The following is a 14,754-nucleotide window of genomic DNA, read 5'->3' as shown; positions in this document are numbered from 1 at the left end:
CTTTCGAATGCTCTTTAAAAGCTGAGCCCACCATCATGATCATTAGACTTTCCAAAGACATTGTATCCATATCAAATTCAAATTATACAAAGAAAAGTTAACAATCTAGTATAGACAAAATTAAGTGGAGGAGGTTCAGCTCCCTATACCCCTCGTATTAGTATAATATTCTTGAAATAATTATAATATCATTTAAATGGTCATTGTCTTAATTATTAATTTTATAAGAATAAGTAATACTAAGATTTGGGTAGCATTAAGTGCTTTATATAAGTTACCTTGTTTAAGTCTTTCTCTTAATAATTCAGTGTGGGAGGTATTACTACCTACACTTTATAGATGAAAAAAGCAAAGGAATTGGTAACTTCCCCAAGGATGTGCAGCTAGTACGCGTCAGGGTCTGACTGGAGTCCTCTGGGCCGTATTTTTGCCTAACAAGAGGACCGAATTCAGCCTAAACTACAGCACAAATCAAACGGCACCTCCTCCCCCAGCATGTACGTATTTCAGCCAAAGAGAGGAAACAGCAAAGTAAACTGCCTGCATGACTACTATGGTCCCTGACAACACTGGGTGGGGGTTCAACCACTAAAACCCTGACCCTCTGCAAATTGAAAGACAAATAGTTTTCCTTTGGAGACGGCTTTCTCTCTGTTCATGGAGCCCAGAGCTGTTTATGTAGAAGGACCAGCCATCGCCATAGCCCAACTGGTGGCATGTCCCGCCCATCCATGCACTCACTAAAGACAGCGTACATGGCCCCAGCATCTTTGCTCTGCCCCACCAGCCCCCAGGGACTGTGGACTGCAGCCGGTGCACAGAGTTCTGAAATCACAAGGTGCTTCAGGTGCATGAACACCATGCAAAGGAGGAAGCAAAACAGAACTCACAATCAAATAATAAAGCAATCAGAAAAAGACTTTTAAGTGAGTATAATTCATATTGTCCAGGAAATGAGTGAGTATTCAATATATGAAGACTATTATTTAAAAAAAGAATCAGATATCTTTCCAATAAAAAAGATAATTGTCGATATAAAAACTTGATAGATACTAAACACTGAAGAGATCAAAACAAACAAACCAAAGCTGAAGAGTGAGTTACTGAACGAGAAGACAAAGCCAAGGAATTCTTCCGAAAAGGAGATGCAGAGTATAAAAGGGAAATGAAGAAAGCGGGGCAGAGACAGAAGCAGGCAGAGCAGGGCAACGCCACAGCTCAAGCCGGAACAGGGAGCGCGCGTGGGAAGCCACGCCCGGAGACAGCAGACGTGAGAGCTTCTCCCCCAAAGAGAAGCAAAGACGATCCTCAGATTGCAAGATCTTTCCAGTGCTAAGCAGGTAACTAATGAGGAAAAAAATACTTAGATCATTACATCGAAATTTCATAACATCAAGGGTAAATATACCATTAAAAACTAATCAAAACAAAAAATAGCTGCAAAGGAGCAAGAGGCAGATGGACATCAATGCTTATCAGCAAATCTAGGTACAGGAAGATAATGAAGCAGGATCTTTAAAGTGCTGGAGGGAAAGAATTTTCAATCTAGAATTCCATATTCAGCGAAACCTTCCCCTAATTGTGAAGATGACATCAAAGCCTTTTTAGGGACACAGAGAGTCAGACAGTTTACCACTCACAGATGCTCCCTGAAAGATGCCCAGGGATCTACTCCAACAAGAGGAAGGAAACACAAGGAAGCACTGGTGACCAGAGAAATTCATAAATACTGTTAACTGGGAAAAAAAATTATTATTTTCTGGAACTAACTCAGGTGACTTTGACAGCTAGGAAGTTGGGGAGCAGGGGGCAGGGAGTAAAACTGTGCCGGGGTTTTTGTCTTCTTTTTGTTTGGGGGAGGTCACTATGGAGAGGAAAAGGATATATAATTAAATCTAGCCATTATTCCAGGCAAAAATAAGTAAATATGTATATTCACAATTTAAAAGCACCCGCTAGAAGAAGGGAAAATTGAGGCGGAGATGCTCGTTGGTCTTAAAGGAGGCTGTTGTGTGGGCCGCTGAGATTTGCCAGTGCTCTCCCTAGACTGTGGGAGATGCAGTCAAAAGTTTTTAATCATAAATTTTGAGTGCATAATATCTGAAGATCCTCTCCATAAATTTTGACTGATGATATCAGACAACTGTCAAAGACCCAAGCAACTAGATTTTTATTAGAGATTAGGTTCAAAGAAATATAATAGAATTTTGTAGTCCCATGACCCAGTTCATTTTTCAAAATTAATTTAAAGGTTGATATCTTAGCTTGTGCCCAAGGGAGATTTTCATTGAAGGTAAGAGGGAGACAAAACAACCCTGAAAAGAATACTGAAGGGACCTAAAGACACGGGCTCTGGCTCCTCTCATTCTACACCAACCTCAGCAACATCGGACAAGACCCTGGAACTTCCCCTTTCGTGGTGTTGGTTTCCCCACTAGCAAGAGGGGTGTTGACTGTAAGATAATTTTATTTCTCAAAGTCTGCAATTCCATGAATAGTCAAAAATGTTTGCATTAGATGATCTATAATGTAATAGTGTTCTCTAGTAGAAATATAATACAAGCCACATATACAATTTTAAACTTTCTACCAGCCACGCTAAAAAAGGTAAAAAGAAATACAGAAAATAATTTTAATAATATATTTAACTGACATATTCAAATATGTACTAAACATAAAACATTATTAATCAACTGTTTTACATTCGTTTTTTGTATGAAGTCTTGGAAATCCAGTGAGTGTTTTACAATTACAGCACAGCTCAATTCTGACTCACCAGTTTTCAAGCCACACGTGGCAAGTGACCACCGTATTGGGCGGCATAAAGTCACCTTCAATTTTGCTAATCTGACTCAAGGTCAGATTTAATGAAAATTAAATAAAGAATTGCCTATGCTACACAAAGTACCTTGGGCTCTCTGAAGGATAAACATTAACAAGGAAAGTTCGAATACAATGTTCCTACCAGCCATTGATCTAGACAAGCTCCTCCCACATCTCTCACCTGCTTGGCTCCCATCTCTAGGGTTTGGTGACTCCAACCCAGCTGTTTCCTGTAATCACCCTCTCTCTTCCCTGGTGTCACCCTGGTTCAGGCCTCGTTATTTCTCCCCTGGAGTATTGTAACAGGCCCTAACTGTGCACTTCATCTACCATCCTCGCTCGTCCCCTGTGTTTACAGCCAGCCCAATTTATTCTTAGCTGAGAAGCCTTCCCAGTTGCCTATTCACACTGGTGCCTTCCCTTCCAGAAAATGTGCCCAAAGTCTAACATCAGAAAATCAGATCATGGGAGAGTTAAACAGAGTTGAATAAATGTATTTCCAAGCACCAGGAAGGGGCAATGTGAAAATGAACTTAGAGTGGACCCAGAAAGTCTATTCTATTATTCTCTCCAGGACAAGTGAGCAGCGGGGCAATGGGGGAAGGGGCGTGCGGGCGCAGAGGACGAAGCAGAAATGGCGCGCTGCCTCACGCTCTTAGCAGAACCCGCTGCCCAAACTCACCGGAGGAGAGAAGATCACTTTGTTTGCTCTGTATACAGTCACTACCGCTTTGCGGGTTTAAAGTCAAAAATTCTACAGTTTTAAAACCAAAGTTATGTTTCGTCAATGTATTAGAACAAAGAAAACAAAAAGAAAATGGCCAACAGCTTTAAATAAGGATCATCATTATGTGGCTAAAAATAGCTGCTGACAGTCCTGATCCCAGCGGCACTGCCTGGCTGTGTCACTGGCAGGCCACCGTCTTCTCCTCTGCATGTGAATGAACTGCTCCATGATGTTAAGGCCGCATGACTGCAAAAAAAGCAACTGTCTTTGAACTTAGTATCTGGAACGAGATTGTAAATGTCAGACTAGAGAAGTGCTCGCTCCCTGGAGTGATTCGCTTACCCTACTTTCCCATGTAATCAGGCTCAGTAATGTGCTTAGAATATTTACAGTAATCCTGGGATCCTCAGTGCGGCGGATGGCTGACATAGCATGTCGAGGGATAGGAAAGGCAAAAGGAGCCCCCGAATGCTTCCTGGAAATGTTTGAAATGTACATTTGTACATTTGCTGATGATTTGGCATAAGATTACACAAGAATGGAAAACTTAACTTCCAAATGCAAAACCTCTGAATCAACATTAATGAAGATTAGATCACTTCTTAGGATGAAATAGGCTGATATGTTATGAGACTCACAGAGAGGCAGGGAGGGAGGGAGGAGATGAACGGTCAGGGCAAGAGACCCACGCACATCAACAACGCACACACGTATCTACGGTAACATGCGACCCGGTGAGCTCTGCCCATCACGGCTGGGGAATGAGTGTGTCATTCGTGCGCCCTGTGGACACACCTGTGAGCGCCAACCTGGGCGGCAGTGGGCTGTGACAGGTCCCAGCCCCAGCACATCTCTGTTCACACCAGGGCTCTCTCCTGGCCCGGAACAGGTCCTGTTTCTGCGTTTGCCCTTGATCATGACAGGGAGAAACTCCCAGGCCATGGCGTGAGATCACTTTTATTTTTAGCCCTTCTTAATGATTGTTAACATTTGCTCTGAGCACTTCTACCGGCCTAAGTGGATGCAAATAACATCTTGTATCCAAGCGTGGTATTGACCAGAGGTTATATTTAGCAAATGTAAAGATCTGTGAAGGGACCTGTCTTTAGAGGTGCTGTATGCACATCCTCTCATCAATGTTTAAAAACTTTTTAGAGAATAATTTTAATTTAATCCATTTGTCTAGCTGGCACCTGTGTCAGATGAGGGTTTAAGATAAAGCACCCCTTGTAAAAGTAAAATCAATTATTAAACAACTGAAGCCACGGAGGGAGGTGAGTACTGGCCACTTGTGGGGTAGAAGATGGCCTTAGTGGCAGGACTACTTTCAACAGAAGGTGGCGACCTTCAGAGACACTGGAGGATGAGTGCTCTATCAAGAATCAGAGCCCTGAGGAGGAAGTGCTTCTTCCTGTAATCATTTACACCTGGATAGTGATGCAAAAAGAACACTTAAATTCTCCCATGCAGTCTTCTCCTAGGAGGCCTCCATCGTTAGAGATAGAGGGGAAGTCATAGTGGGAGTTTTCACCAATTCTGCTATGAGGTAAGATAAATATCTAGGTGAAGGAATTTGCCTTGGATGATCATGGGCCTGGGAAGGATCTGACACGCTGTCAATACAAGCTTGATCACGAACTAAATAATTAATGCTTGCACTTTTATGCACATTACTCACAAACACAACAACCACCCCCTGAAGGGCAAGCTCTTTATTTTTATCCTCATCCCTAATGGGAGCAAAGGAAGCTTTTGAATGTCATGTAGGTAGAAATGACAGTGTCAAAATCTGAATCCAACTCTTGCTAGCCCTAAATTCTGGTATTTTAACCCTACATATACTGCCCCTAAGAAACTTCTAAACATAATCTAGCTCATTAGATCAAGTCCAAAAGTTGCCCATGACAGAGCTCATTTGAGTCTTTATTTACTGAGTCACAGGATAGTAGAGAAAATGGAAGCAGAAGAAATTAGACTCACGTCTTTCTCTCTTGCCTGTCAAGGAAGAGAAAACAATACAGAATGAAAGAACTTCTTATGTTCAACTGGTCTGATACTGAACAAGGCGGTTGTAGATGGTAGGAAGCACACTGGACTTGGGAATTAGCAGGTCCTGCCAGAAATTAAGCAGCAAGCAATTTCTCTGAATTTTTTTTTCATCATCTGTGAAATTAAACCATCTCTGAGGTATCTTTCAGCTCTTACATTCTGACACTAGAGCTCCTTGAATTTTCAGCTGCCCTAATTCTCCTCCTTGAAACTTGGGGCAGGTTGTTATGGGAAAACCAGGTCCATGCAGGAACCCATTTAAAAAACAAAAACGAGCTGCCAGGTACAGTGATGAGTGCCTACAAGCCCAGCTACTTGGAAGGTTGACATGGGAGGATTGCTTGAGCCCAGGAGTTGGAGGCCAGCCTGGGCAATGGAGGGAGACATCTGCCTTTAAAAAAAAGAAAACAAAACAAAGCAAAAAAGTCTTGGATGGCCAGGAGAGGGCAGGATGGGCTGGATGTGAGATTTAGAGGCAGACTCCAGGGACAGTTTCTAGAAGATTTGTAGTCTGCCGGGTTCTGTATTTGGTCTGTGCACTTGCTGCCTGCCTGCTCTGTAATGCTAATCTTTTATTTAGCCAACTCCAGAAATTCAGTAAGATAGGAAGGGAGCTTCTGCCCTAAATAGCACCAATGCCATAGAAAGTAGTCCATAGAAAATAACTCCCCCCTTCTATCTGCCCCCACTCCCTCCACCCCTGCACACCCATATTCACACACCCACCTAACTTCCCTACTCATCCGTGAGCATCGTCTGTGAGTGTTGGGGAAGAGAGTTGAGAGCATTACCACATGTGTCATAATCCACCCCTACACCACAAGCCCCATGAGGACACACCTGCTTTGTTCCCCGCTCTGTCTCTAGCACCTAGAACAGGGCCTGGCACATAGCAGGACTTGATATACATTTGTGAAATCACTGACTTTGTTTCCATGCTCTCTCCTTACTAGACTAAACGGCTCCACCCTGAGCAAACTGTGAGCTCCATAAGGCAGGAGCACCACCCCTTGGAGTCCTGGGATTCCCGTCACTTGGTAAAATGTCTGAGATACATTGGCACAAAATAGATCTTTGGGGAAAGGTAAAACTGATAAAAGTACAACTGAACATCCAGATTAATGGACCAAATGGTAGTTCTACTTTTAGTTCTTGGAGGTATCTCCATGCTACTTTCCATAGAGATGGCACTAGTTTGCAGTCCCACCAACACTTATGTGCACATATGGAAATAACATTCAGCAGAAATCAAGGAGGTGGGAGGGGGAGGAGAGGATGGGTAAATTCACAACTAATGGGTCTATAATGCACACTACCTGGGGGATGGGCACACTTATAACTTTGATTCAAATGATACAAAAGCAATTTATGTAACCAAAACATTTGTACCCCTGTAATATTCTGAAATAAAAAGAAATCCAGATTAAGATACAGTCAAAGATGTCTCAGGCAAGAAATAATAGTGTCAGAATTATTGTAGTCTGCAGCTCAGCCCATAATCTTGAAGCACACTATGATCTGCTATCCTTTCACCACTAGTCTGTAAATACCAAGAAGCAGCAGAGTTCATCAAACATCACACATCTTTGTTTAGCAGTTTTACAAGATTACACTATTGTCAGGGAGCTCAAACGACCCAGGTCCTCCCTCTTCCCCATACATTAAGGAAATACTCTAAACACATCGCTGGCTCATAAAACCTTCCACTCTTTCTCCTGGAACTTGCGGCCTATCATTAGCAAGATCCCTCCTACCTCATCTCCCCACTGTTCCTGAACCTTCTTGCCTTAATTGCTCTGTTCTGATGACCCTGCTGCCCTCCTTGCTCTCAGATCACTGTGCCTCCTTTCTCCCTAAAATCTCCTTGCTTTGCTGTTCATGCCCTGAACTGCATGACTGGGAGACCTATCTCTAAACAACATCACCTCTCTTGAACTCATATCCTCCTCCAGCTTCCATTCCATTTGCTTCTCCCTACTCCCTTTTCTGCAAAATTCACCCAAAAGACTTTTTCAGACTTACTGTTTCCAATCCCTGTCCTCATCTCTCTTGCACCTGTTCTATTAGACATTCTTCTCCACGATGACACGATAACAGATCTTTTCAAGGTCACCGATAACCTCCATGTTGCTGCATCAAATGGCAGTTCTCAGGCCTCATCCTTCTGAGCTCTCAGCAGCATTGGCACAACTGCACACTCCTCCTCCCTGAAACCTGCCTCACTCAGCTTCCAAGCACCCCTCTCTGGATTTCCTGTCACCTCTCAGGCCCTTTCCCGGGCCTTGAAATGTCACAGTGCCCAGGACTGTGTCCAAGGACACGTCTTTTCCAGACCACCTCTTTACATCTTTACACACTGACAGCCAGGACCGGTTACATAATTTTTAGAGCCCAGGGAAAAATGAAAATACGGGCCCCTTTCTCAAAAATTACTAAGACTTCCAAGACAGCAACATCAGAGCATTAAAGCAAGAACGAGACTCTTCCAAGAGCTGGGAGCGGCGCAACTGCAGGGTACGCACCCACAGAGCCAGTCCTGCGGACGACCCTGAACCTCTCTCTGGCCTTGAACACTTCCCGGAACCCGGGCCTATACTTCCAGCTTTCTAAGCATCTCTACTTGGCTGTCTAGTGTGCAGCTCAAACTGAATTCCTCACATCCTTCCTCCCAGCAGAAGAGAAGCCTGTTCCTCTGCAGTTTCCCCATCTAAATGGAACATTCTTCCAGGGTCTCAGATCAAAAACCTTGGAGCCATCCCCGATGCTCCTCTTTTACCGAAGCCTCACATCCGCATCGTGAGCAAATGCCCTTGGCTCCACCTGCAAAGGGCTGGAGGATGTCCCCACCTCCCCCGCCCTGCTTGCACCTTGGCACCCCCGCACTGCTGCGGCCCTCCCCGCTGGCCTCCCCGCCGCAGCTCTCGTCGGCCGTCCAGTCCTGACTCGTGGCCCACGATGCTTTCAGGCCAGATTCTCCTCAAAATGAACGTGAAAGAGCCCTGACGCTGCTCACGTTTAACAACATTGGTCTAAATTATCGGATCAGCTTGTTTCCTCTCATATGACCCAACTACAAAGATATGAAAGTCTTTTATTTTATATGCCTGCTTTCCTCAAAACAGACAAAAAAGCATAAGTGATCCCAGCTCCAAACTGCACACCCACGTGTTCCTCACGTCAGAGAGCCACCTACAAACTTGCCAGGAGTCCTGAAACGGTGAGAAATCACATCATTTTTGAAGCTCCTCTTTCAATATCGCGTTACCTAAGGGTCTAGGGAACGCACCGTGTGCCACATCACACCCTGCTCCACGAGATCACGGTTTCTAAATAACTTCCATAACATACCACGGGCTTCTAACGGTGTGACTGGTTGGAGATGCTGTGTTTGTAGGGCTTCAAAGAATTCGAGTTCCAACACCCTGGCGACTGGAGGGAGGGAGTGGGGGGGGGAGGTGTGGTGGTGGTGGGGTGTGTGTGTGTGTGTGTGTGTGTCTGTAGCTTCCCGATGGCGGGTCGTGAGCTAGTGGTCGCTGCTTTGCGTTCACAAGGCCCCAGGGCCCCGGGTGGTCAGAAACCCCGGAGTGACCTTTCAGCTGCCTCCTTAGAGCTCTGCAGCGGATTCAGGACACTCAGATGCCTGCCGCCAGCCAGGCGAGATGTCCTCTGCACCGCCAAACCATGCCCACCGCGGCAGGGACTGCCTGCAGGGTCGCATCCATCAGCCGCATCACTGGTAAAGGCGCGCGGGTATGCGCGCGCGCAAACACACACACACACACACACACACACACACACAGACACACACACACACCCCCACACACCCCTTTACAAGGGCGGCGGGGGTCTCTGACGCCCGCTTCGCCCCTCGCTCAGGCACTGGGCCTTTTGGTCTCGCAGGTGCAGTGCGCCTAGCAACCGCCCCCCCCCCCCCAACCCCGCCGGTGCAGGCGGATCCTGCTGCCCCAGGAGCCCAGGGAGGGGGAGCAGGGCGCAGGGCGGGGCAGTGTCACATAACGCCAGGCGCGCCCGCTTCGCCCCCGCCCCCGGCCCACCCTCCCGCCGCGCCCCTCCCCGCTCACCCACGGACGAGCCGATCCTTGACCTTCGCGGCAGGGACATCTTAAGAGCCTTGTCCAGGCCTGCGCCGCTCAGCATCTCGCCCGTGTCGGGGGCTCGGCAGCCCCGGGCGGGCGGCAAAGGCTGCGCGCAGGGCTGGGCGCAGGGGCCGCAGCCCGAAGGCCATGGGTGGGCCGGCGCCTCGCCGGGCTGCGAGCTGGCCGGGACCGCGGGCGCCTGTGCCGGGCCGCGCCCGAGGCTGCGTCGTCCGTGCCGCAGCGGCCAATGCAGCAGCGACCGCGAACGCCACCGCGGCGGGCCTCGCTGGCCCGGGCTGCGGCGTGGGGGGGCGGGGGAGCGGCCCCGCAGCGGGAGTCCCGCGGGAGGAGGGGCGGGCGGGGAGGCTGGGAAGGACCTGCAGGGTCACGCAGGACAGGGGGCTTTTTGGTGGTGGAGAAGGCGATGGGGTGGGCTTGTCGGGGTGGGGGACGGGGCGGTGCTCTAGGGTCTCTTCTAGGAGATGGGCGCCCCTGGAGGACTCAGGGTCTGGGCCTGTCTGCTACCTGTTTACCTGCCTGTCACTTGTCATGAGGTGCAAATGAGGGCATTGCGAATCGTTCAGGACTCACAACTTCCCTTTTTTTCCCCTAGCTTCTGCTCTTCCATGTCCAGCCTTGTGGGATCTGTGTAGGTTCACAGAACAGTTATTTACAAGGTGTCTGGTGCGTGGCCCGCAACTCAAACTCCCGGATCCAGCCCTGCTCCCCACGCCCCACAGCCCGCCTAGACCCCTACCAGTGGCCTGCTAAAGCTCTGAGAAGCCCTAGGGAACGCTTAGTGCACGCGCACCGCACAGACACACACTCAACACCTTCTTCCATAGAAACAAAGTCGTTGAGAGGTGTGGTGTCTTGTCCAAGGTCACTTCACCTATGTGTGGTTTTTTTTTTGTTTTTGTTTTTTTTTTTTTTTTGGTTTTTACTTGTCAGTTACAGTTTAAACTGTGCTAGGTCCTTCTGGGCACAATTCCATAAAGAAAAAAGCTAAATCTTTATCATATCTGATGAAATTCTGACCTCAGAAGAAACAGCTAAACCAAACAAAATCATTCAAATGAGAGTCTGACCTTGTATTTGCTGATGTGATCATTACATTTCACTTAACATAAATTAAACATCCGGAGTTGACAAGGAGGAGAACAGAGTTCAGCAGAATCAGTCTGTGCTGGGGACAGGAGAGCCCACCGCACGGAGCTCCTCTTGCCTGGCCTCTGCTATGGATTTTCTTGGGGACTTCCAGAAGGGACCAGCAACTTGCATTGAAAACTGCAGCCTCCTCGGGAGTGGTGGCTCACGCCTGTAATCCTAGCACTCTGGGAGGCCGAGGCGGGTGGATTGTTTGAGCTCAGGAGTTCGAGACCAGCCTGAGCAAGAGCGAGACCCCGTCTCTACTAAAAAATAGAAAGAAATTATATGGACAGCTAAAAAAGTATATATAGAAAAATTAGCCTGGCATGGTGGCCCATGCCTGTAGTCCCAGCTACTCGGGAGGCTGAGGCAGTTGGATTGCTTGAGCCCAGGAATTTGAGGTTGCTGTGAGCTAGGCTGATGCCACGGCACTCTAGCCTGGGCAACAGAGTGAGACTCTGTCTCAAAAAAAAAAAAAACCTGCAGCCTGACAGGAGTCTACACTCAATTTCAGCTTCAGGTAGGATTCCTTGCCTGTCTATTGTGGGCCCTAAAAAAAGATAAAATTGTTTCAGATAAGAAACGAATCTTTAGCAGAAAGTTGAAGAAAATTTTCTAAATTGTTGAGCTGAGCTTCAGGGGGGGAGATGGTTTCTCATCTTCATAGCTGCTGAGGGTGATCTTAAAGCTAGGGTTAACCCTAACACTAAATTTGGCAAAAATTTGTCACTAATGATTCAGTAAATTTTGTTTGATAACCTTTTGAGGACCTAACCAGAATTGGAAGGAACTCAAGTGGAAAATATGGGGTTTTCGGCCCCAAACTTCAAGATAAATAGAAAACTTTGGGGGGGGGGGGCAAAACTAGATGAGAACAGAAAGAGTAAATAAAAGTTATTTTTAAGAAAGAAGCAGAATATGTTAAACATAGAACATTTTGCCTTGACTGCCATAGACTGACTCAACGTCCTACCCTGACTTCATGCAACCCCACGATGAAATGGGGTTGTTGCTTCTGTTTCCTCCTGACAGCTTTGCAGGACGGTTAAGATAGTTCAGTCGGCAACCTTTAAGATCACACCATGGATTGCAAGGAGCAGCAGGAGGCTATTTCACTTGAACTTGTATTATCTCCTTGATTGCCATGGTTAATTTCCCTAATCTGCTGCCTCTTGGGAAGCTGGAGAGATTAGGCACTGGCCACAGAGTCCAGCCCTAAATCCTATCTTTGAGATCTTCAAGGGAAATATATGTACAAAAGACAAAAAGCTAGCAAATGACCAGTGTTTGTTACTTGGTTTAGAAACCAAATGCCAATATGGATCTCCCAGTGACCTGTGCTTGACTTAGAGGAGAAATCCTTTCTCTCTTGCCAGAGGCAGCCTCGGCTGGAACCAAGGGAAACAAAAAAGCTGGTGGGAAGGAAGAGAAAATGTAAACACAGAGCAACAGGGATGGTCAGAGAAATGGATTTTGTCTCCACCTTTATGAAAGCAAGAACTTCTGCAGAAAGAGTTTGCCTCTCAGAGACATGACCCAGGCATTCACAAGACGTCACAGAAGGAGCCTGCAGAAGGAAGAACTAGTCTCAACAGACAGTCCCGAGCAGGAGACACACAAGTCCTAGCACTGTGAGTTGATGAGTATCATTGAACTTAACTAAGCCAGAGTAGCCCTTTTCCTCCTTGGGGCTGAAGTGAAGGGAAAAAGGGAATTCATTTCTTTCCCTGAAAGCCAGCTGTCTCCATCTTGTCTTCTGTGCGCCCTCTCCATAAGCACCGAGTGCAGCCAAGACAGACCAGTCTCCCAGGAGAGGATGGAGACCTCTGGTGCTGTGACTGCAGGGAGGCTGACTCTACCTCTCCCTAAGGTTGGCAGTCCCCTCCAGTGTTCCCAAACTAGGGTCTTCAAGCGGTTCTTCCATTGACCACCTTAAATTTCTTCTGTTTTAACTTAAGCCCATTCTTCCTTATTTCATCTTCATGGTCCTAGAAAACAAGCGGCTGGCATCCTTCCTGAGAAGTTTTTTCATACAAGTGAAGACTTCAAGCCATCTCTTAAGCCCTTCTTTTCCTCAAACTAAAAAAAAAAAAAGCCCCATTTCCTTTTTAAAATGTTTGTGTGTGCATCTTTTATGTCTGTATAAATATACATGTGTACACATATATAAACATTTTAAAAAGGAAATGGCATATAATGGTGTGTGAGAAGATATGGATAAGCACATAGCAACCATCTGTGTACCACTCCCCAGTTTAGGAAACAAAACAATATGGGCCCACTTGTGCACCAATTCCCTGTCCCTTTCCTTTGCCTCTGTCCCCAGACCAGTATCTTCATAGAGTCTCTTTCCTCTCTCTCTGTCGTTATTTAAAAACCAATAAAAAGCAAACCTGACAGTATTGGGCAAAAGATCCAGGAAGGAAGATTATTTAAGGGAAATCTTTATTCTTCTATGGGGTTCGTATTAATCATCTTGTAAATGCATTTTGATGACTCCTTTAACTGTTCTCAGAATTATTCTCCTTTTACACATTGTTTTTAGAGAGCAGTGTCCCAAACTGCACAAAGAAGGAGAAATATTCAGCAGAACTGTGAATCTGCCTTCCTAATGCCAAAAAGGGCAGTTGTCCCTGACCCCTCCCCCTCAATTATTTCATTCATTTGTTAACATTCATGTCTGGCATTTGATGCTGGCTGGCAGCTGGAATCTTAGCTGGGGCTGGCAGCTGGTATACCTATAATACATGCGGCCTCTCTGCCTGGGCTTCCTCACAACATGGTGGCTGGGTTCCAAGGGTGAACCTCCCCAGAGAGACTACCAGATGGGAGCTGTACCACCTTTTCTAACTTAGCCTTGGAAATCACGCAGCATCACTTCCACCACCTGTTTGTTAAGACAGTTATAAAGGCCCGGTCAATCCAAGGGGAAAGGAAATAGATTCCATTTCTTGATGGGAAAGTGGCAAGGTTCTGGAAGAGTGTGAGAGTTGTAAACATTGTTGCAGCCATTATTAGAAATACAATGTATCACAGCAATTTTAATTTTAATGAAATAATATTTATAATTGTACCATAATCATATAATATAAAAATCATATGTATGGAAAAATTAACAAAAGATGTACAAGACCCCCTCCCTGAAAACAAGGCACTTGGGCTCCCAGTGAACAAAGTTGAAGGACTTAACACTATTTGATTTCAAGTCTTCCCATAGAACTAATTCCAGTCAAGACAGTGTGTTGTAGGCATATGAATAGACCAGTAGATCACTGAAACAGAATAAAGAGTGCAGAAATAGATCACACGCATATGGCTAACTAATTTTGACAAAGGCACTAAAGCTATTCAATAGGGAAGAGATAATCTTCTCAATAACTGGTGCCACAACAGCTTGATACCCATGTGTTTAAAAAAATAAGCTTTGGCCCCTTAACCATGTGCAATAATTAACTCAAAATGGATCATAAACTTAAATGTAAAAAAAACTAAGCATCTAAAGGATTTAGAAGAAAACATTGTAGAAAAGATTGCATACACAGGGCATAGAAAGCACTAACCATAAAAGAAAACATTTATAAATTGAACATCATCAAAAATAGAACTTCTAAGCAAGCCACAGATGGGGAGGAGACATTCACAATGCACACACTGGCAGCAGTCCTCAACCTTTTTGGCACCAAGGGACCAGTTTCATGGAAGACAATTTTTCCATAGATGGGGGGAGGGGAATTGGGGGCCTGGGAGGGTTGGGGGGGCAGGGTGGAGCTCTGTGACCTGGTCCCTAACAGGCCATGGACTGGTACTGGTCGGCGGACCCAGGGTTGGGGACTGCAGTGATAAAGGACATGTGTCTAGAATATGTAAATAACTCCTGCAACTCAATACTAAAAGATGAATCTAATTTTT

The 14,754-nt window shown here is 46.0% G+C and overlaps 1 protein-coding gene across 2 annotated transcripts in view; it reads right to left on the bottom strand.

Annotated features, from left to right (window-relative positions):
• ATP8A2 (ATPase phospholipid transporting 8A2) overlaps positions 1-9,757 on the bottom strand; it is a 494,649-nt gene extending 484,892 nt beyond the window's left edge. For both annotated transcript variants that reach the window (XM_069467429.1, XM_069467431.1), the window contains exon 1: positions 9,682-9,757. In XM_069467429.1, the coding sequence (XP_069323530.1) occupies positions 9,682-9,757 (76 nt within the window). The remainder of the gene's footprint in view (positions 1-9,681) is intronic.
• Between the last annotated feature and the right edge of the window lie 4,997 nt (positions 9,758-14,754).

The sequence above is a fragment of the Eulemur rufifrons genome, chromosome 4 (assembly GCF_041146395.1).
Source record: "Eulemur rufifrons isolate Redbay chromosome 4, OSU_ERuf_1, whole genome shotgun sequence".
NCBI lineage: Eukaryota > Metazoa > Chordata > Mammalia > Primates > Lemuridae > Eulemur > Eulemur rufifrons.
This window is presented reverse-complemented; position numbering and strand designations above follow the sequence as displayed.